The 23,294-nt window shown below is 46.0% G+C and overlaps 1 protein-coding gene across 1 annotated transcript in view; it reads right to left on the reverse strand.

The window, feature by feature from the left end:
• GALNT16 (polypeptide N-acetylgalactosaminyltransferase 16) overlaps positions 1-23,294 on the reverse strand; it is a 73,391-nt gene that overhangs the window by 22,954 nt on the left and 27,143 nt on the right. Inside the window, exons 4-7 of the mRNA XM_075712241.1 lie at positions 12,543-12,680; positions 9,457-9,555; positions 2,716-2,783; positions 204-269 (exon numbers count right to left, since the gene is read on the reverse strand). Of these exons, the coding sequence (XP_075568356.1) occupies positions 204-269; positions 2,716-2,783; positions 9,457-9,555; positions 12,543-12,680 (371 nt within the window). The remainder of the gene's footprint in view (positions 1-203; positions 270-2,715; positions 2,784-9,456; positions 9,556-12,542; positions 12,681-23,294) is intronic.

Raw genomic sequence — 23,294 nt, forward strand, 5'->3', positions numbered from 1 at the left:
AAGTATGAAATGAGACACCTGAAGCCTGAGAGTTGATAAGCCAGGTTGTCCCTCCACAGAGCCTCCAAACTAGGATACCAAACTCTTATACTCAAAGAACAAACTGTAACCATAAGAAACAACATGTAAGCAGCTGGCAAGCAAACAGGGCCGTGTGGGAAAATCTGCAAAATCTTTGTACCCACAAAGCTTTCCACACTCACCTTCTCGCCGGGTGTTTCGTAGACACTTGACCTTTGGGATCTTGGTAAGGAGCTGGCAGTCCTCAGCTTAGGGAAGGCAAAAAAAAACATTTGGCACACATGCATGAATTATTTGCCTTCAACAGAGAGCTCCAATTAACTGTTCTCCTGCTTCTCCATGGGAGGGGAAATTCTGCTTTCACTTAACATCACATTAATCAGCCTGACAGTCTTAATCCCGTTGTCTAAAGAGTACACAGAAGAGCACTGCTTGCTTGCTGTCCTCCTTAGACAGCTGAACCTGTGTTTCCTGATTCTCTGAGCAGCCAGGCCTTCACCCTCCCGCACTCAGCATTTCACAAGAACAACAGGGCATGTGCTGGCAATGGGGCACCAAGCACTGATGAAACAGAGGGACCACAGGGAGCCAGGGCTGCAGATCACCGAAGTGCCAAGGAAAAGAGAGTCCTGTCATATAAAGTGATCTCATCCGCTCTCTGCCTTCAGTGGCTCATCTGGCATTTCCCACCATTTGTTCTCGGGGCAGTTTCTACTTGATTTTATTTAATAAAGGGCACAGGGATGTGACCCACTTCCTTGGAGACACCATTACATTAACAAATGGATGCCTAACCAAAGGCTTCGCTGGCAGCTTGCCAGAAGCTCGTGCCATCCCTCATTTACATTGCCCAAGGAAGATGACAGAGAGGAACAGCCACCGGCTCCAGCTGTACCAAAGAGCACTGGCTCTTTAGTTCTCTATTATCCTCTCTCTATTCCTGCCCTAGCAGAGGTGACAGGAATAACAATTTCTAACTTGCTCTTTCCCCTTGCTCCACCAAGTCCACCCCAGTTTCCATGTTTATTGCTTGTTCCTTTTCATGTCTCACACCTCCCCTTTCCTGCTGTCATCCTCCCACAGACTGAGCACTCTGGGGACAATGCAAAGGCCATTAGCCAAAGTGCATCTCTTGGCATGTTCCTGCAAGAGCATTTCCATTCTCAAGGATACATGCAATCTGAAATATTGCTCTTGTGTGGGCACTTTGGCAGCTGCTGCATCATCCAAGCGAAGTGGCAGGTGCTCTTAATTACAGAGTACCAAGATTTTGCTGGACATCTGCTACAAGAGAAGGCAACACTCATCTTTGCCAAGTCACAACTTCAGGTAAGTACAAGAATCCTTATCAAGTCATTCACTCTCCGGGAGTGGAGTACATCACTCTGACTGTAACTACTTGCCAGAGCTTACAAATTCTCTGTATCTTTGGAGAAACCAAGGTGGATATTAAAGCAATGCATCAGACCTCAAACATGTGCTAAAGTGCCTCCATGCAGGTGCCTCAGGGGAGTAGCTGTACTGCAAATATCTAGCTGCCGGTGAGAAAAACGAGAGCTGTCATAGGATGGAGCTTTTTAAAAATCTTTCCATTTACCTAGGAGCCTAAATGGGAGTTTCTGGCTGAGCCCTTGTGCAGTACAGGTCCCAGACATCCATCAGTGTTGATCTGGTACACTTTGGCCACTGAGAACTGAATTTCTAGATGCCAAAAACGGGACATTTAGGACTGTTTGTTGGAGGTGCTCGGAAACGCCCAACTCCAGCAGCTGGGCACAGCTCAGTCCTTATCCAAATCACACTCTAAGGCCCTCAGAAAGTTAAATCCCTAATCTCAGCATCCACCTTTAAAATTTTTTTTGGCCATAGCTACATAAGCATTTAGCTGCAAAAGCAAAAGAGCAATGCTTCCTTACCTCAGCAGGCCAAGGTGGGCATTCTCAGCTATCTGTAAAGCGTTCTGAAGGACTAATTATCAATTATTATAAGTGGCACACAACTAGATTGTCCTTGAATCTAGAGTACATCATGGGAGAAGCAATCAAGTCTTCTGCCCCACAACCTCACCACTACTACACAACAGCCAGGAGCAAGAGCAACTATACAGATGGAAAGAGTCCATAGCCTCCAGTCTGCAGGTCTGGTGGGATTCATGCAGAACACACTCCCTCCCTGTGCCAAGCTGCAGAAGGTATGGTGCTGCCCAAAGCAATAACCCTTCCACGGCCTCCCACAAGGACACCTGGGATCCCAGACACATGGAGGCAGGCAGACAGTCTCGCCCCAGTCTACCCACAGGACCCCAGGCAGAAATTTTCTGTAGGCTCCATTGCATCCTCTTGCTCTCTCTTGGTTTGTAATTACCCACTCTGCTCATGTACACCATTGCTACATACATATCTGTGCTAAACAGCTCACAAAATGGTGCATAATGAAACTAGACAGAGATCTCTGGCCAAAACTGCCAAGCTGACAGGAAGTGAAGACTCAATGGAAAGAAAAAAAGAGGAAGAAGCTCTGGCCTCTGCCATGCATGGACATAAACTAAACACAGAAAAACTTCCTTTCTTTTGTTTTTCTCTTCCATACAGACAAGAGAGAATCTCTGTGAGGGAGGGGGACTGAACAGAACAAATATAAAGAGGGAAAACAGAAGGGAAGAAAAAAGTGCAAGGGAAATAGGTCCATACTTACGATCTGAGCTGAAGTCATCTACCAAAATGATCTCCTGGATGAGGCTGGGAGGGGTGCGGTTAAGGACGCTGCAAGGACCCAGGGAGGAAAAAGACAAACTTTGTGAGCTGCCATAATAACGACAATGGTACGACTGACACAAATCTGCTTTGCTATGCATTACAGCAGGAATACCAAACTCCAGTAATGTGGAAGAGGTAACCTTGCCCTTGTACCAGGGTTCATTGGCAGGAGCCAAACTGCAAGCAGGAATACCCCAGAGAGCTATGGCATCTCAGCTGGACCTTACAAGGACCTACAGCCAGGAAGCTGACTGCAGGACTTGCCTGGGGGCAGCTAGCAAAGGGTGCTGTGGCATGCCTCTAAACAGAGAGGCAAAGAGGAGAGCATCACCTGCCCCAAGGCAGCCTGGAGGCTGTTCCCATCTGCCAGGCTCTGGGCAAAGCTCATCACTGCCAGGGAGCGGAAAGAGAGCTGCCACTTTCCCCAGCAAGCAGCTCTGTCTCAATGCCACAAATGAGGCGTGCTGGGGCTTTCTCACCAATTCTGTTCTTTGGGAGGAAGGTGATTTTCTTTGGCAATAATCTGGATTTGGGGTTTTTTTTCCCTCTTTTGCTTGTTACTTGTCTGTCTTTCAAACCAGCCCCCACACTCACTGCGAGCACCCCCCTTTCCTTGGGCTGGTCGCACCATACCTCACAATACCCTCAGGACTGCAGTGGGTTTGCATCTGCAGGACACAGGAGCTTTCACACACAAGGAGGGGGGATAAAGGCTTCTGCCTTCCGCAGAGGTTGATGCGCTCTGGTACCCTCGTGTCAGAGCAGTCTGATTCTGACCTCTTTGTCCCTCTCATTTGTTTAAGACACTTGAACTAATTTTCCATTACTTTCTTCAAGTCCCTCCCCTGGCTCTACTACAACCACACAGCATATTTCCCCTTCAAGCCTCCTTCTCCAATGCCTCTATGCACAGGCAGGTCCTCACTGCCTTCAATAAGATTGCTCAGTTGCTTTTATTCACCCCAGTGATGATAACAGCTATGCAAACTTTAAAACTTTAATATTAAAAAACAGAGGTAAACTGTCCTCTTGGTTCTAGCAACCCGTCTCATTTCAGTGGCACCTGCTCTTCTGATTTTGAGCAATTCTGCAGGAAGATTGTTGGGTTTTTTTCTTTTTTTTTTTTTTTTTTGGCTTTTTTGTTTTATACAGGAAACAGACAACAAGAGTAATCCCATACTCCCAGGAATGGAGTTGTAGAGAAATAAATTACCATCTTGCTAAGTAGCATCACTGATGGCTTTGCATACAGAGCCAAAGTTTCCTCAGCTTGGGAGAGTCTTCTGCTGTCTCACACAGCAAAATCCTGACTGCTCTGCTGCTTAATACCACATCCTACTCTATTTCAGATTTATGCTGCTTCGTATGTCTCTGAGAGTATTTGTATTTTGAGCTTATATGTCCCTAGATGACCGAGCTTGCATTTTTCAAAGCTGAATCTCATTTGCTTCTCTTGGCTCATACCTCTCTGGATCTTCTAGCATGGTGGGGTGGGAGGTGGGCGATGTTCCTCTTTGTATTTATAAGTGCAGCTTCTCCCAGCATAGCCATCATCTGCATATTTTACAGACAAGGTTGTCCTGCGCTGAAATTCTTGTCTGTGCAAACTCAATGCAAAACAACCAATCCAGACAGGCTGCATCCTGCAGTATAATGGCTGTAAAATGGTATTCTACACCTTCTCCCACTAGCCTGACTATTAGCAATGCTCACATTTTCTCCACAAGTTTCAGGTCTTCCAACTCAACATAACTGGGAAAAAAAAGCAAACACTTTGTTCCCTCTTCCTCACCTGCCCACTGATTCCCCAGTAGAGAGAAAACACACCTTGAGGAGTTCACAGTTCATTGTTCAATGCCCAGTTCTGCTCTCAGCTCTGCAATAATTTGCTGTGGATCCTTGGGAAAGGTACTTAATCTTCTTTGCACTTTGTCTTGTCTGTCTTTTTAAAGGAACACAGTTATGCTAGTATTTCCCTGCAATGAGGTGCAGAGACTGGCATGACGATCGATTACTTTTAGGCACAAAATTTATTATTAGGATTCCAAATGACAATTGCCTTTTACAGCAGAAACACGGAGTGTTCCCCCCTCATCTCGTGGATTCCTTACCTCCTTTGTCTTTTCTCACAGCCTCCTTCTTTCCGTATCAGTGTCCTTACTCTGTCACTCTGTCATATGACACCACATCAGCATTGCCAATGAATTTCTCTCCTCTGCTGATCTGTCCATCCCTCATCAGCTCACAGACAGTCTTGTTTATTCCAGATGTTAGCAGAGGAGCATCTCTTTTTTTTCCTTTGCTCTAAAATAACCTCCTCTTTTGACATTATTTCAGTTGTCATTGTAGTGAGTTGCTGTAGCAAATGCTCTAGCATTACAACAGCATCCTTTTAATCAGAATTTATATAGGCTGTCTGCAGAGGCACCAAACCAGACAGCTGTTCAAGTTCATTGACTAAAAGCCTGACTATTCACCTTTACATTTCCACCAAAACCAAGCAGGACCTGCAATACTGACTGAAAACAGAAATAAAGAGAAAGAAAGGGACCAGACAACAGAGCAGTTGATTTTCCCTTCTGCAAGAATGGTCACTGCAGCAGAAGTGATGGTATCGCTTAATGACTAATCAGGCATACACATCAATCACGCAAAATGCCTTTTGAGTGACAGTTATTTCTGAAGGAGAACAGGATGCCAAACAAGTAACTGGTTTGAGAGTGACAGCTATGTCCTGCCAAGGAAGAGATATCACGCAGGCAAGAGCTCTTGACTGACACACGTCTCCTGCAGGACTAAGGATGCCTGCAACGAGCCAATTGAACTGGCATGTTCACAGGTTCCGGTGGATAGCCCATTTCCCATTTTTTTTCCCCTGCTCCCCTTCTCAGTCTCTTGCTGGATATTTTTAACCAGCTGTCTCCCTCTACACTGAAAACAAATGAACAAAATTTGTCTGAAGGACTCCCTGCATGGGACCAGTAGGATTTGGGGCAGCATGGCCTATTGGTGCACTGGCCTGGTCCCTCTGGCAGCTTGCAGGCTAGGCAGCAGGTCCAAGCTGCCTGTTGCCTTTACCTAGGGCAGAGGAGCAAAATGGCTGGAGCCCACAGCAGCAAGCAGGCATGCAGCCCATGCTGCCTCCGGGGACCAGGAGGGACAAGTGACAGGGTGCTGGAGGGAAGAAGTTATTTCTCCCCACAGTCACTCCTCTATTTCCCCCTCTCCCCCTCATACACAAACATTTGTCCCATCCTCAAGTGGCAACAACAGCACATCACCCCTGTTGCTTCCACCCAGCAGCAGAGATCCCAGGGGCAGCAGGGAGAGCTTGGCAGCTGCTGAGCTGCCAGAGGCGCTCGTGCAAGTCCATGTGTGCACACATGCAGGTGTGGTTAGCAAGAAGGGTCTGCAGATCAGGATCTGGCCCCTACAGTTGCCACATTTAGATCACCCTGAAATAAACCATAATGCAGGAATCTCATCCCTGGGTCACTTCCCAAGACCTGTTGGTACCAGCATTGCCACTCAGCTGAGTTACCTTGCAGAGTTGTCAGAATAACACAGTAACACACTATCTGGCTCAGGGGAGTGCATTTAGGCTCCCTCTAGTTTTAATTTAAGATTAGTTCAATCCCAGTACCCTTTTCATATATTTCTTCCTAGAATTTCCTGAAGTTTTACAGCTGATTTTTGAGTTCCCAAATTCAGGCACTCACCAGCCAGGCTTGCAAAGACCTCAGGTATGAAAACTTCAACTGGTAGTACATATTCTATTCACCTCTAAAGATTGGGCCTCTAAAAAATTTTTCAGCCATAGAAAATTTTGCTCTTAGTGCTGCTCATTTCCATCAGTTGTCGTCTTCCACCCCCACTTTTCTATAGCATCCCCATAGTGTAAGTATGATAACTAAATTTGGGAAAAGGCCCATAATAACAGTGGAATCATATTTAACTTTCACCAGGTGCATCTCAAATGGTTAATTCTAATCATCTAAATAATCCTGCTCTACCTGGCTTAAGAAAGCTCTTATGGATATAGAAATAATGACAGGCTGCAAGCCTGACTGGTCAGCAGCTAAGCAGGCAGTGCAATTTTATGCCTCCTGTTGCTTAATACCGCTGTGGTCCTCTGAAGACTCACAGCCAGGTCATAAACCAAACAGAACAGAACAGTCCTGTGCCTTTGATACTTGACATCTCAAAGTGCTGCAAAGTAATTACATAGTATTTGGTGCACTGACTGTGCATGTGAATTGAGCGACAATTATACTCACAGCAGTAACTCAGCCTGGCATATTCAGATGTGTTTTGCTGAAAGACAGGATTCCCAGGTTACAGAAGAGGCCTCGAAGAGCACTGTGAAATCTTCAACTTCTTCTGTAACATCAGTGTCAACCTGCAAGTGGAACTCAGTCCCACGCCTATTCTAAGTGCAGCCATGACCTGAGCCTTCACCTCTGTGTACGGTTGTCAAACCTCCCATGCCTCAAAGGCAAGGCTACTAGCCAATGTTTGGTTGTGTGACACTGAAAATACTGTAGAGCCCAAGAAGAATTCAGCCTTTGGGATCCCTCGTCAGACAGGGATAAATAATGGACACTTCTGACATTTGATGTAAGCAAGGAGTAAATCAATCACATGCACTGGCTGTAAACCATCTGACAATGGTGTAGCTGTAGCCAGAGGTCTGGGAGGAAATGCCATCTGCTGCACCATTCACAGCAGAGTCCAGCCGGTCCCTCACAACAGCACTCCTTCAGTGGCAGCAGGATTGCAGGGGCCAATATGAACAGATGGGTCATCCATTTTTCAAGGTCTTTGCTGGGGGCGCAGGGTTGCAGGAGACCACCACATCTGAGAGACTGGTAATACCACATCTTGAGTGCTGTGTCCAGTTCTGGGCTTCCCGGGACAAGAAAAAGAGGGACATGCTGAAGCACGTCCAGTGAAGGACCACTAAGATAATTAAGGGACTGGAGCATCAGACATAAGAGATGAGGTTGAAAGAGCTGGGGTTGTTTAGCCTTGAGAAGAGAATACTCAGAGAGGCTGCAGAGTCTCCATCCTTGGAGATACTAAAAACTGACCAGGCACAGCCCTGAGCAACCTACTCTAGCTGACCTTGTCTGAGCAAGCCTGGCCTGCTAATGCATCGGCAACGCTCATCTGCTCATTAGTACACATCACCTCTGGATATCAATTTCTCTCTCTATGCATTACTGCTGCTCTGAATGTCATCTTCTCTTCATTTTAACTATCATGGCATCTGGCTATGTGATTGGCTGCCTTGAGATTTTCTTAAGGATCCTACTACCATGGTTTCTGAGCACCTAACCATTTACTGTCTGACCTGTGATGTAATTGGCAGAAATCCCCTCCCGTTGCCCTAGCAGCACCATGGTTCCAAACAAATCTGCTCATTTTCCGAACAGTGGCTCTGCAGAACTCATTTTATGGTTCAAATGAAAAGGAAATGATAGAGGTAGAAAGGCAAAATGTGTTAATGCAATATATACAGGTCTCTGGAACCACAGTAGCACCAAACCTGGCAGACAGAAACACAGCCTTCTAGCCATGAGGCCAACTTGAAAAAGCCAGTTATTTATTCACAAAGTACATTTCTCTAAGCCCACACGATCTGACAGGGGAAGAAGCAGTGAGGATGAGTAATGCATTCCTGTTAGTGATACCATCAGCTCAACCTTCTACCCGGACAAGTCACACTTCCTTCAGCCTCCACAGGCTGTTCCTGGACCTGCTTGCAGGTTTCAGAGACCCTTTTGAGAAACGATAAGTCAGAGAGGGCAGAGGGCATTTTTTGTGTAAAAACTAAAAGGAAAAGAGCCTCCCTGGGTTCTGCGGGGGTGATGGGGAAGGGAAGGAGCAGCTGGAACATTGCTTTGTGGTACAGATAATTGCACACTCCCGTCTACTTGGGGATGCTGACAGGCCCTATGCCACCTATTTACCTGGTTAGATTTGACCACTGCTGATGATACTCAGATATGAGGAGACACTGGTACAAGACAGCAAGTGTCCTGCAGGTTCAGCAGGGTCTGTGCACAAAGCCCCATGAAGGATCTGGTGGGCCATCAGGTTCAGGAACTGTTTACCAGCAAGTGACTCTGAGCACCTGCTCAGACCGCAAGGGCTCAGTCTCCATGAGACTTTGAGTTCATCACCTTCTGCTTGAAAGACTTGTGAGCTGTGCCCCCTGCCCTCACTGAGCCAGCTCCAGCTCCTGTAACACATGCTATAGCAGGGGGCTGGCTGCTTATTCCCGTTTATGAAACACAGTCCCTCCCAAGCCCCTTTGCTCAGTTGCATCTAGCAGCCCACAGTGTGCCCTTTGGTCCCCCCTCACTCTTCCAAACCAAGCTCATACAGACTGTTCCCACCTGTGGACACGTGCCCAGCAGCCCCTTTGCTACTGCTAATGATTCCCCCCATGGAGTCTACATAGCAGCTAACTGCAGATATGTTCTGTCTTTGAAAATATGCCCACGCTGCCAATCCAAGCCTCTGACCTATCCTAGTGGGCCAGCTCGAGAGCAGATCGCAAGCACTTGGGGGACTGCAGCCACCCTGCTTGTCTAACTGCTGGAAAATGCCTAACCCTCCACCAGTGCCTACCCAGGCGCCATCGTTTGGGCCCAGCACCCTTTGCTGAACTCACCTCTTCACCGTGCGGAGCAGGGTGGAACGTGCCTCGTTGTGGAAGGTGATGATGAGGCTGGTAGCTGGCAAGTCTGTGTCATAGCGTACAGAAGTGCACCTGCAACACGGGAGAACAGAATTGTAAGCCAAACATCACCCAGCAGCAGCCACTGCAGCAATGTACCTAGAATTTCTAAAGGAGAAGAGAATATGCTAAAACCAGAAACAGTACAGTTGAGCTGCAGCAAGGGAAGCCTCAGCAGTCCCTGCATCAAGGTTGGCAGAGCTTCAAAAGAACTGTGCCTGTTCAAAGGCAAAGTTTTGAGGCTGTGATACCTAAACTCACAATGCTGCATGCTGAGGAGGGCATGTGGATTTCATGGGGAACTAAGGTTCAACACCGTGGACACTAGTCCCTGGATTCAACTGTGATTCAAGTAAAATCTTGTTTATTCATACACAGGACATGCACATGCTAAAAATGCATGGAGCTGGTACACCTAGGCATCGCTGTATAAAGCACTTCAAATTCTTTGGACACTGGACTTTACAGAAAGGGAAACACTAGCTAGTGCTGTGATCTGCATCAGGGAGTTGCTGAGGTTCAACACTAATACCTCAGCTGGCAATGGAAAGCAATTCCTCCCATGTTCTTATCTGGCTCTGTAATGCTAGGTACATACATTCATTCTCATACTCAGAACCAAGGATTAAGTCAGGATCAGCTTGCACCAGGGCTGCCCATACCCTGTGGAGAATAAGGATTCTTGGAGGAGAACAATTCTCAGATATGAATCCTGGATCCAATTCTGACAGATACTAGGAATGGCAGATTTGGGCTGATCTGTTCCTCCAAAGTATCCTGTCCGCCTTCTCAACTTCCAGAAACCGTCAAACAGCAGTCAATCTGCACTAATTCCCTGCCCAATGAAGAGCTCACACCTGAAATTGTGGCCTAGTGTTTTTAACAACTCAAGGCCATGCATAGACTGAATCCATCCTGGGAGGGAATACAGTTCAGTTCTTATAGCCACTACTTGTACTTCCACATCTACTTACTATTTTTTTATGGCTATTACTAAACTGTTACTGTTTTTATCATCACATTCAATCCTACTGCTTTATGACTTTTTCATTGCAATATTTTATTAAGGGGACAGCAGCTTCTTACAGCAATTTTCAAACATATAAAGAAACCTTGATAAAGACTAAAGTGGAAAACCTGAGACCAGACAGGAGACATACCACATTCATTATTGTTTCAAAATAACTCCATATAATACATATAAAATGTATTAAGGCATCAGGAGGTGGAAAAGCAGCAGAGATTGGTGTATGCATCATTTGGGGAAGTCCTCCCAAGATCTCAGCATTATTACAGCATCACAGAGGACAAGGACAAAGTTTCTGCTTGAAAGTTGGCTCTCTCTTTGCTTTGGATCAAAAAACCAGACTACATTCTAGGTCAGAAGGAGCTTGTAGGATGTGGAGTCAAGTATGCCCAAGCTCTGCTTGAGTGCCTGAAGAAAAAGTGATATTTTAGTGACCTATTGACTCCCCACTCCTTAAAAAGAGAGCCAGGTCCATTTGTGACACAAGGATGGGCTTTTCTCAAACCACATCTAACTTGTACCAGCTGAAATAAGTCCTCATCCTAAGTTGCTGTCCCAGCAACCATGCCACTAATGCTACAAGACAAGGTACTCAAAACCAGCTCCCTCATTCCTAAACTGCCACCTCTGCAAATGGATGGAATATGGAAATAGGTTTATCTGCTCTGATTATACACTGCTTTGGACTCCCCATTGCTGAAGGGAATCCTTGCAAAGCTGGGGCTGAAATGGCCATACATTTCCAGGGAATCACATATATGTTGCTCTTCAGACTGAAGTGCACAGATGAGGCTTTTCACAAAAAGCATCCTCTGCATACTACCACAGATCAAAATAAACAATAATTCACCTTTGAAGTGAGCTGTTTGTAGGCCAGAATATGGCAGCAGATTAACAGAAAACAGCAATTCTGCATGGCAGGGAGACTTGTCAGTAACACAGGACATGGCTCCTCTGCCTCTGAGTCACTAGGAAGCCAATCCCAAGTACTATGCCAGGGAACAGGAGCACAAGACTTTCATCTCACAACCAAAGTCCCAACTGCTTGTATTCACAAAGCACCCTGATGGCTGTCAGTGCTGGCAGGGTCACAAAGCTCCATGTGTCCTGACATCCTGTCTCCTGATATCGCTTTCACAGTTTCAGACAAGTTGAATGCCTCATTTTCCATTCCCAGCAGCTGTGAAGTGTTGCTTTGCAACCCTAGGTAGGGTCTAGGTTCCAGCCCAGGTAGACAAGCATTTCAGACATGTTAGTTCGCTTGTATTTTTTCTCCACTGAAGTAGGCTGTTTTACACTATCTTATCACTATCAAACCTACAGTTTTCAAGGTACAACATTATCTTTTTATACTCCAGAAACTACAAAATAGTTACCTGAGCACTATTAGCAATTTAAAGATGAGTTTAGTCAGCAGAATAAATTACTCCCAGTGAAACAAGGACAGAGCGATGAGCACTTTGCAAGCCATGAAATATTCACTGTATTCACGTCAGTTTCATCCCCATCCCCACAGCCTGCATCCAAACCGTAACACTCAGGCTGGAAAGAAGGCATCAAACCATCTTCAGACAGCCAGGGCACAGCAGGCAAGGAACACCACAGTAAAGCCAGGCTGCAACAATGGCGTACCTTGCAGCCAGGACAGAGGGTCACTGAGAGAAGCCATGAGTGTGAGGGGAGTTGTGCAAAAAACAACTGTCAGAAGAACTATCTGAGCTGCAGTGGAGGGGCTGTCCTGAAACAACAAGATGATGCTTGTACCTGGGAGAAGAGATGCTAGAAAAGCAACAAGCTGGGGGCAAATTAGTCAAGGGTCTCTGCACATTTGAGACCTTTCCAGATTAACCATGAAATACAGTGAAGTAATGGACTGATGCTGGTGAAGAAAAACCCAAACCATCCTTTGTCAACATTACAGAACAACACAGGAGGGCAGTGGACTCCCCACAACAAGCAGCAGCCATAGCTTGGAGCAAGGGCTGCACAGTACCTGTAGTGCCTGGTGTCCCGAATGGGCCGATCGCTGCTGAGTTTGTCACTCTCTAGCTGATTAAAAGCATGCTGGCGGTAGGGGTCTTCTCCAGCCTTCAGCAGCTTTGAGGACAAGTAAGCCTTTTCATCAAAACCCCTCCGGCTGTTCTTCTCTCCTTGGGGAGCCCTTGTCACCTAGAGCAGAGACAAGCACCAGAGCATCAGGGAGAGCACCTGACTCATGTTTAGACACAAGTAATAAGTTCAGACACACGTACACTAAGGCAGGTTATTTGCCACACATCTGGAAGTGGCTCAGGTATGGGGGAAGGCAGGACAGGCAAGAGCTTGGAAAGGAAAGCAGGAAACCCTCACAGATAGGGTGTTATAATTGCCCTCGCCAAGGAAAATTGCAGGCCTCGCTATCCTTACCAACTGAGCTTGGGATGAAAGCTGCTGTTCCTGATACCACAGGCAGAGCCAAATTCCCTTTCACTCTTGTTACACACAATAAGCAAGACTGCAGGCATTTGGAAACCCTTCCAGGCAATGCGGGTTTGAAAGCAGCCTCCAGCCAATGTGGCTGAAACACAGTATTTTGAGGAAAAAAACATTTCAGCCTTTCGGCAATCGCTATCATGTACAAACACAGAGCCAGCTGATTTAACAGGTTCCCCGCTGTGCCTTGCCCAGCTTTGCCCAGTCTCACAGAAGTCCATGATAAAGTTGGAAGCTGAATGTGACTGTCCCCAGTCCCACTCAAGAGCTAAAACACCTGGGCCATCCCTCTTCTCTCCTGATTTTCCTCTAGCTTTCATAGGCCAGTCAGTGCAATGCCAGCACCTGAAGACCATTCACTAGGGCCACTGGCAGGGAGGACAGGCACAAGTTCTAGCCCATGCTGAACTCTTAGATACGAGATTTTGGTTGGAAACAACCTAGAAACTGTAAAGTATCAGCTTATAAAGCAATCAGGATTGTTTATACAATAAAAGTAGTTCAACAAATTGTCTGTGGTAGCTGTTTGATAGACCAAATCATGAAGAAGCTATAAAATGCTCCCAGCCTTGTACAAAGGAATACTGGAGCTCCCTAAAACTGCTGGAAAAGGCAGATTCTGGCACCACCACATCTCATCCAAAGTGCTGGACAATCCCCAGATCTTGAGATCCTTCTGTGTAAAATAGTTTGGATACCCTCTAATACTAGGCTTGATCACATTTCTCCCTCTGCTATAAGGCTCCTTTTAGAAGCTTTAGAGGGCAAGAGACCATGGACTGGCCCCCAGTATCACACAGCATTTTGGGTAAGACATCTAAATGGGTTGGGAAACAAGAGACACGGCATCATGGCAAATTCCTGAAGCAGGAAAGAGCTTAGAAGAACAAATGTCTCTGTACCTTTCTCCGAGAAGGGTTACCCTGCAGTGCAGACAGCCCTAAGAGAACCAGACAGTTGGGTAAGATGATGGCAAATGAAATTCAGCATAGACAAGTGCAAGATAATGAACATTAGAAGAAACAAATTGAACTACTCATGCACGTTGATGGATTTCAAACGAGCTGTGACCACTCAGGATACAGATCTGAGCGTCCCTGTGGACAGCTCAGTGAAATACCGCACTCAGTCTGCCGAGACGGGAAATATAGCAAATCGAGTGCACCACGAACAGGACTGAGAAAACTGAAACTATGGTGAATGCTGCTACACGAAATCAATGACAGCTCAGCAGCCATGGCCAGAGTGCAAGTTTTGTCAAACTGGTCCCTGGAAGGAAGCTACTGAAGGATGAAGAGAAATTAAAGGTTAGGACTATTTGATTTGGAGAGAAGATGAATATAGTGAGGAAAAAATCAAAGAAGGCCCATAAAATTATGCCTAATACAGCCAAGGTTAGCCCGATGCTCAGATTTCCATTTCTTACCATACAAGAACGCGGGGAATGTCTTTTCACAGGGAAAAAAAAAAAAAAAAAAAAAAAAAAAAGGCGCCGCTATTTTCAACACAAAGAAATTTATTCAGCCACTGCACAACCAAGCCGCTGCATATGGATTTACCCTAGTGCAGGACTGGCATAGGCACATTTTGGCAGATAAGTCTGCGTCCATTCCACCCCTCCAGGCAGCGAGCGCCCTGCCCTGCCGCCCCGTTGCGAGGGATGCCATCGTCCCCCTGCCGCCCCTCATCGCTGGGTTAGGGCCATGGCCCAGTTACCTGCATGGCTGGTTTCACAGCCTGCTGCCTAGACTCTCCCTTGAAATTATTTTTTCAGTACGAGGAGGAAAAGAATTACTTTAGCACCTCTAGAAACTGAAATGTTTTCCTCCTTTAATTCATAATAGGTGTTTTGTCAAACTTAGCTTCCATTTCTCTTTTTCCTCTTGCCCTAGAAAACAACACTGATTTGTAGCAAAAGCCCGGCTTATCATGCGCCTTTAAATATTTTGCAGTCATTCACTTGCCCTTTACTACTTATCTCTGTCTCCCCAAGCCCTAGAAAAACAGCAGCTGGTTTTGGTTTATATACTGCCATGAACGTTGTGCAAAAAGCTGGAAGCAGCAATAAATCTTCAGGAGCCATTTTGTCAGGGCACTGCAAGGGCCGGGGGCTCCCCATGGTGGGGCTCAGGGCAGGGCCTGGCAGCCAGGGCCCGTCGCACCCTCCAGCCTGGGGCAGGACAGCCGGGGGGCACCGGGGCAGCCCCAGCCCCAGGCATCGGGCACCTCTCTGGGGCCGGGCCGGGCCGTGGGCCCACCTTGGCAGGGCCCATGGCCGGGCAGGGCAGGGCTGCAGGGAGCCGGAAACCGGCCCTGCTGCGGCATCGCTGGAGCAGGGGCTGACAGCCCCTGGGGTCCTGGGCATTGGGCAGGGTGGAGGGAGCCCCGGGGGGGCAAAATGGGGTCCTGGGCCATGGTGGGGGGGGGAGCCCTGGGGAGTGGGCAGGGACAGAAAGGCCCATTAAGTGCCCTCAGGGCCATGACACATTTAAACTTGTACTATTATAGAATCATAGAATCTTTTAGGTTGGAAAAGACCTTTAAGATTATCCAGTACAACCCATTAACCTAACACTACCAAGTCCACCACTAAACCAGTTAAGGGTAGAGTAATAACTTCATGTTTCCTGGCTTGGTGGCTGGATTATTTTTTAATGAAAGTAAAAACTAGGAGTCATTAAGGTTGGAAAGGACCTCTAAGATCATCAGTCCAACCATCAACCCAACACCACCATGCCCGCTAAACCATGTCCCAAAGTGCCACGTCTACCCGCTTTTTGAACACCTCCAGGGATGGTGACTCCACCACCTCTCTGGGCAGCCTGTTCCAATGCTTGACTACTCTTTCTGTGAAGAAATTTTTCCAAACATCCAATCTAAACCTCCCCTGATGCAGCTTGAATCAGGGGTAATTGGAATTAGGGGTAATTCTTCTAGATACTATGGTTCTCACACTACTTACCCATCAAATTTAAAAAGTGGTAAAAGAGCACTGGGAATTAGTTATCAGTTAAGAACATTTGTCATTTTCACCTCAGCCAGTATCTCTTCACACTCTCTTCAAATAGGGAAAAGGAAGGATTTGGGGGATGATAGCTCAGCGGGCCTAGCTTCAGCTTCCAGGTGGACAGCTAATCAACAGGTAATCAACAAGTAATCAAACAACTGATCTGTGAAGAAGACAACAAGGTAATAAATAGGAGCCAACTGAGATTTGTCAAGACCACATCACGTTAGGCCAACCTAGTTTTCTCCTGTGATGGAGTAATCAGTCTTAAGGGTGTGGAGAAGCAGTAGACAGATACATCATGACTTTGGCAAGGTTTTTGATAGGGGCTGGTAAGACGTTGTCATTAGCAAGCTAGAGAAGTAATAGTCTAGATGAAACTAATACAGAATGGGTGAAACTGGTTGGAAAGCCACTGTCAGAGCAGAATTACCAGCCGTTCACTGCCAGAGCAGAGGGGCTATGGTAAGAGCAGGTCCTAGGGGGTTGCTCTGGATCCAGCGCTATTCATTATTTCCATAAGCACCTTGGATATTGAGACAGAGTACTTTTATCAAATCCATAGGAAATCCAGCAAAAGTGTCAGACGTATTGGGGAACAGGATTAGAATTCAAAATTATCTCAACAAATGGGAAAAAAGAAGTCTGAAAACAATAAATATAATTCAATAAGGCCCCATAGACCTCTACAGTTCATCAGGTCTGCACTAATACAAAACATAGAAGAAACAGCAAGGTAGCAGCTCCTCAGAAAAGCCCTAGATATTACAGCTCATTACAAAGCGTACAACAGCAAAGCCCAAAAAAGAGAAGAGAGCAATCATCATCCTGAGTGGAGCCCAGACACCTATGAACAAGTCTGGCAAAGTGAATATAAAGCTTATCTTTAAAGACTGACTTGCTTTATCAGATGCTTTTCCTAGAATATAAATGTTTGACTACAGGACATTTTTCACTGTTAATTGAAAACTTACTTGACAGGAGCAGCACAGATTCTCTATGAAATAGTAGTTAGTCCCCTGCCAAACCCTCTGAGGAGGATGGACTCACATCCACCCCCTCTTTCCTCTCCCTTAACACCTCTCACTTCAGGAAGAAGTCAATATAAGCACATAATGAGCTTTGGGTATATTAAAGGCACAGTATGTACAGCTGAGTGCAGAGTTAAGACTTCTACCACATCAACAGGACAGTTCATACCTGTAAGATCTCTGTGTAGCTACACACACTGTATCCCCATGCTTGACACTGTAACAAGTGGAAGTTATGAGAGCAGAAGAGCCCAGTTCCTTCTGACTGATGCTCTGTGACAGATCAAAAAAATTTGCTAGATGAAAGCAGAAATAAAGATGAATAGGCACTGGAAATGTGAGTGTCTAGACTAGGGATTAGCAAAGTAGTTTGCACAAATTAAGGTTTATCCCAAACATTGCTGAGACCTCCAACACAATTCACATACCAAAAATTTCAGGAAATACTGTAAACCTTCTAATCTCATTTCACCATTTCTCATTTTCACATATGCTTTTCCCTTTCAGTGACAGAATGGACTGAGTTTCTCTTCTGCTGTTGAAAGCAAGTTCTTATTTGTGTTTTGACATGGTTCAAGAGACCAGAAACTATTTAAGTAGTGAAATTAACTTTGTAAGCAAGGGATTAAGGGAAAGGAATTAACGCCATGCACATCTACGGAAACTTGAGAGGCTCATTTCTCGACTAGCATGGTGATATTCCTCTAGGCCTGATCACTCGTAAAATAGCAAGACTGTAATACAGACAGTGCCACTCACCTCCGTGCATTGTCAATCTGCCACCAGACACTGGCATGCCACCTCCAACATCGTGCAAACAGCCACTAAAATCAGAGCAGCTGGGGACTTCAGGGTCCCAAGATATTTTTTCCTAACAGCAGGCTTGGCCAAATTCAAAAAGGATAACCATACTCCAGGGGTCACGAGGAATCGTCACTTACCTAGAGTAAGGTACGCAGAACTCCCAAAGGTAAGTGCAGTTGATCATTTTACAGTTACTGTGAAGTTAGTCCAACAGCAGTTTTATATGACAGGATGTATACTTTGCAGCTTTTGCATATCTATCTTACTAGTGTTCAGCACTAGTACAACAAATGGAGCAGGGGGCTGCCATGCTTCTCTTTTGTTTTAAGCTCATTTCCATCATTGTGTCAGCTCTGTCAAATCCCAGGACAGACAAGCATGAACCACAAACCATCCCCTGTAAGTGTCCTTCCCTGGAAGAACTAACTGACCAGGAAGGTCTAACTGATGAATATGGACACAAAGCAAGCCAGGAAGTAACAACCTCACCAAACCTTCCTCCCTCTCAAGGCCCCTCTTTGATTTATCCCGCTGCCGCAGCCTCGCATACTGCCACTGCCATGATCCCCAACCCTGCCAGCACCTCCCTCCCACCAGCCCTGCAGATCCAACTCCACTCAGCAGCAGCTTCCCCTCTGAACTGGTTTAATGCCAGATTCAACCCATTGGGATGAGATACAACCTCGCTGGCTGAGCAAACCCTCTTCCCTCAGACCAAAGGCTAAGGCCAAGTCACCTCTGTAAACCACGCTGGAGCTGCTGGGGCCCGCACAGTGTGAAATTTTTCTCCATGGGCTCACTCTACTTGCTCCATACTCTGTCCCAGTGACCTGAAGACGAGTCCCAGAGAGGACAGGCCAGCACAGCACCACCAGCAGCACTCAGATGCTGGGGAGCACAGCAGTGCTTGGGGATGCTACAGAGACAGGTGCTGCTCAGCTCCGTAACCCATATGGTGGCACGTGGATGGGCTATGGATGGCACAGAGCACAGACAGGGCAGGACTGAGAGCTGCAGCAAATCCCAAGAAATTCCCAGGAGCTCCTACTTGCCCAGGGAGCAAGCTACTCTTGATGGGCTGAACCTGCAAGATATCATCTCTCGAATGTCTGTTGCCAAGAGCATTTTTTTTAGAGGGTGTGTTGCATTTCCCACTGGATTTAGGAATCCCAGTGTGCACATGGCTCTCGTTATGTCTCATGAAATAGTCCGTATGCTTCTCTGAAAAATTGCTCAAAATACTTTAAGAGAAGAGGCTGTGCCTCACAGCACAGGGCCTATTTTATTCATGCTTTGTTTAACTGTGTAAAGCATTTAAAATGTGGTTTAGGAACCATGCTCTTATGGAACTTCTGTTATGAAATGTCAATAAAAATTACCACAGTTAAATAGAACCATCTCTGTTCTTCGAGAAGTGCAAGTGCTGACAGAAGAGCTCAGAGACCGATTTGAATGTTTTGTTTGTAGCTTGCACAAACTGGAGTAACAATGGAAGCAGTAAAGCAACTTGAATTGATCAGCTCCCACACCAGCTAATTGGTCACAAGACATTTTCTACTGCCATCAGCACCGGACAATCTTGAGGCCTGCTGACAGTTCCAAATTGGGCTGGAGAGACCAGTGGTGGGCCCCCAGCAGAGGCTATTTTCAGTGCCTTCTGAGAAGGGACCATGTTTGCCAGCTCACAGTGTTTCTCCAGGCCCTGTGACAGAGCTGTAGTCACCAAGGGATGGCGGGAGTGAGAAGCAGGGAAAGTCTGCTGGAGCTTGCTTTCCAGCACTGCTGATTGCCCAAGGTGCCTCTCCACCTCCCTACTCTTTTCCACTGACTCCTGGCATTTATTGCCTTCTGTGCATGCAGAAGCAATCCTCTGCCAGTTCTGCAAGTCTACATCTCTGCTCTCTTCTGTTTTAGCCCTGAGAAACCCTTTATCCCTGTCCCTGCCTCATGGCTAGGCAGTCACGGGATTCCACAAAGCATTTTCTATTTTGTTCTTCTCTTCTTCCCTCATAGTTTTGCCAGACATTGAGCTGTTGACAAGGAAAGTGTCCTCAAGCATCTGGCCTGAAAAGGTGGAAATCCTGTATAAGGCAAGAAAGGAGAAGCAATTATTTTTCTGTGCTTGGTTTCCACAGCAATGTTCTCCCCACACACATCAATTTTTGGATGCTACTTTCAGAGCCTCCTCCAAGAGACATAGAAGATGGCACAGTGTTTTCCATGTTATTGCCTACAGCCTGGGTGAGGTGAACATCACACCTTCCTATGATGTCTGTCACAAGCAGACATGGGTTGTTAGTGTGAAGAATTTAGAAACAGTATGTTGCTGACTTACAGGTCACAACATTGTGTTATAGACAAGGCTTGGCCACTACCTTTCAAGCAGACTTGCCACATTTTGACAAGCTCGTCTTTTGGGCAGTTTTGGGGAAGAAAGTAGGCAACACAAGAGAGGAAAACAGTGCAGGGGAAGTTTACAGGGGGAGCAGCAAAAAACCCCCAAGAGCAATTAAGTTACTACCTCTGTCTACCATGAGTGGTGGTTCTCTGATAGCTTCACACACCACTACCCTCATGCAACTTCTCAGCACATGGAAAGGTGGTGTCTGTCCTACCATGGTCCCAACTCCTTGCTTTCATCTCTAAGAACTCACAATCTTGCCTTGGAGGCAGCCATGCGGCCTGTGCCTAATGATCCTACTTAGCCATCTCTTTAGTGACTCTGTAGAGAAACATCCTTCTTGTGATATTTCATCCTGATCCTGCATGTCCTTGCCTACAGAAGGGAGGGATGCTTCCAGGAAGCACATCTGGATCACTTTGCTCAGGTCCCAAAGGTATGCAAAGCAGCACGGGTTGACAAGTGGAGGACAGCCAAAAGTAACACACAGTGCAGAAGCGCCAGCATTACAGCACACATCAGTCTTATTCATTTTGCAGACAGCAGCCCTAAAGAGTGCGGGGTACTCGCTGCCATGCTGGTTGTATGAGCTCAGCATCATACTGCATGTAAACAAGTCACTTCCACATGTAGTGACTGGCTTCAGCATGAACGAACCCCTCTCCGCCCTCATGTAGATTGGCAATCCATGCGTAATCATGCCTACTTGGATTCCCCTCTGAATACAGTCCTGACGTATATTCACTGTAGAACGGTAACCTGAGAAGCTGGAATTTATTATACAACTTCACATGTGACAGGTGCACAATACTATCAGCTATCATGCTCTATTGCTGGCCAAGACAGATACAGCATATACAGATATAACATATAGCAGGAGATGACTTTATAAAGCATGTCCATCTCTGACCCAGCTACGTAATCCTGAATAGACCCTGAGCAGTTAGCAAGGGCTGGATTCTGCAAAGTTTTCTGGTTCAGCTGCCCAGAGGCAGGAAGACATTGCTCATAACAGGAGGGAGGGGACATGATGCCCTGGGGCATCCTTTTAGTCTTTTGTTTTTAGGAGTGTTGAATAAAGCAAAGCAGTGGAAGCCAAAAGGGCTTCAAAAATAGATGCCTGAGGGCACTCCCTTCCAAACAGCTCTGAGGAAATGAGCCTGCTCAGAACCGTGGAAAACCAGACCCCAGATGAGATGAAGCAGTTGCCAAGGCCTATTTCTTCCCTCAGTTTGAAGTCTAATGCACACAGATGTCCATTATGCAAAATTGAAAAATTATATTACAATTTTTGCTTTTAATATATTTATGACATTCACATACACTGAATTTGTATAAACACCCACATGTCCAGACTCACACACATCTGGCCTCTATGTTCATTTGATCTTCATCTCATTACCTGGAGTAAAACCATTTTTTTCCCTATACGGCAAATTTTGTTGTGACATGAACACTGTCATTTTTGCTGATAGAACCCTTTATGCTTTTATATTTCTCTCCAGGAGAAAAACAATGTGGAGAAAACCCTGAAAAATAGTGAGGGGATGTTCTTCAAAATTACTGATTACCAGCATGAGAGAAGAGTGTGAGGTCTGTTTTTCCCTGAAACAACACTTGTTTTCCAAGCATACCTCTCTCTCTCTGTAAATATCCATAACAACATCTGGTGTCAGGGAGAAGACAGGCATGACAGCACACTCTTTGAATACCTAAGGGACTAGGCAGTTCATGCTGGTACCCCCCACCAAAACAGCAGCATTGTCAGAAAGAGATCCCAATGGGTAGCTGGGGACACAGTGCCTCTGGGAATGAAGGTTTTGTACAGAAATGACAGTCACATGGACATGAAGCTGTCTGCATTCAGACATCTGTTTAGTATCACATAGCAAACCTCCTTAGCAAAACCCATCTAGATTACTTACTGTATATAGGAATACTGCTCTGCTGAAGTTATACGTACACAGTTTGCAAAAGTGTGGTTTGAGGTCCTTCAGAGAAAAAAAAAAGGCACTCTAGGAAGCTGGACTTTTTCTTCTGGAAAAATATCCCAGTCTTTATAGACATTTAAATACGTAAGGAATGTCCCTGGTTTCCAAGTGATTTTGAATTATTAAAAAAAAGAAGAAAAAGGCACAATGTTTTGTTATCTGTCTTCTAAGTGTTAGATGCTCAGTGGCCATTTAGACATTACCTGAACCCTGATTTATGGCATCTGTATCAAGACAGATTGACACAGCATTCTCTATCAAGACAGATGATGCCCTCATGATTACCTGGTAGCACCTATGAAGCCAGTAAGACAGTTCAAATGCGGGTGGTCTAGGTCTTCATTAAACATATTAGTCACATAAATTGTGTCTTTCCATGCCCACTCCCCCACCTACGCCGTCTGCACAGCCACAACGTGTGTATGTGCCTCCTCTGCTGATGTACTAATCTATTCCCTTTGAACTCAAGTGACCTACATTCAGCCTTTTCCTCCCAGTGAATCACAACTGTCTAGAGCAACAGATGCTGCCACAGATATTTTGGCAGAGGAGAAAGCAACTTCCGACCTCATAAGCTGCTAACGTAGTCAGCAGTGAACTAGTTACCTAAGCGATGAGCAGAGGTCAGCTAGCACTGAGGAGCACGCACTGCTCACCCAAAGCATTAAAACGTTTAATCATATCAAGCTTGGGGCTCATTTTCTTTGCCTTCAAGATCACGCTGTAAGGGTTTTTGGCTAAGGCTAGAGAAAGGAAGTTGAAGTACCTTTTTAATAATTCATTCTCAAGAGTTAGAGCTTTAAACAGAGATTAGAAAATTAAGAATAAAACAGTGTGGGTTTGCAACTAGCCAACGTTCACACTCTGCAGATCTACTGTGCACATGCGCAGCTGAGCCAGGAAGACAAGGGAACATTTCACACCCCCACCAGGGACAAACCCAGCCGCACAGCAGGAGGTGGGAATTCCTCCCCATCTTCCAGCAAGGAAAGATTTTTCCCTAACATATTTTTGTTAGTGGGTATTGCTCAGAGTGTCA

The sequence above is a fragment of the Pelecanus crispus genome, chromosome 6 (genome assembly GCF_030463565.1).
Source record: "Pelecanus crispus isolate bPelCri1 chromosome 6, bPelCri1.pri, whole genome shotgun sequence".
Lineage (NCBI taxonomy): Eukaryota > Metazoa > Chordata > Aves > Pelecaniformes > Pelecanidae > Pelecanus > Pelecanus crispus.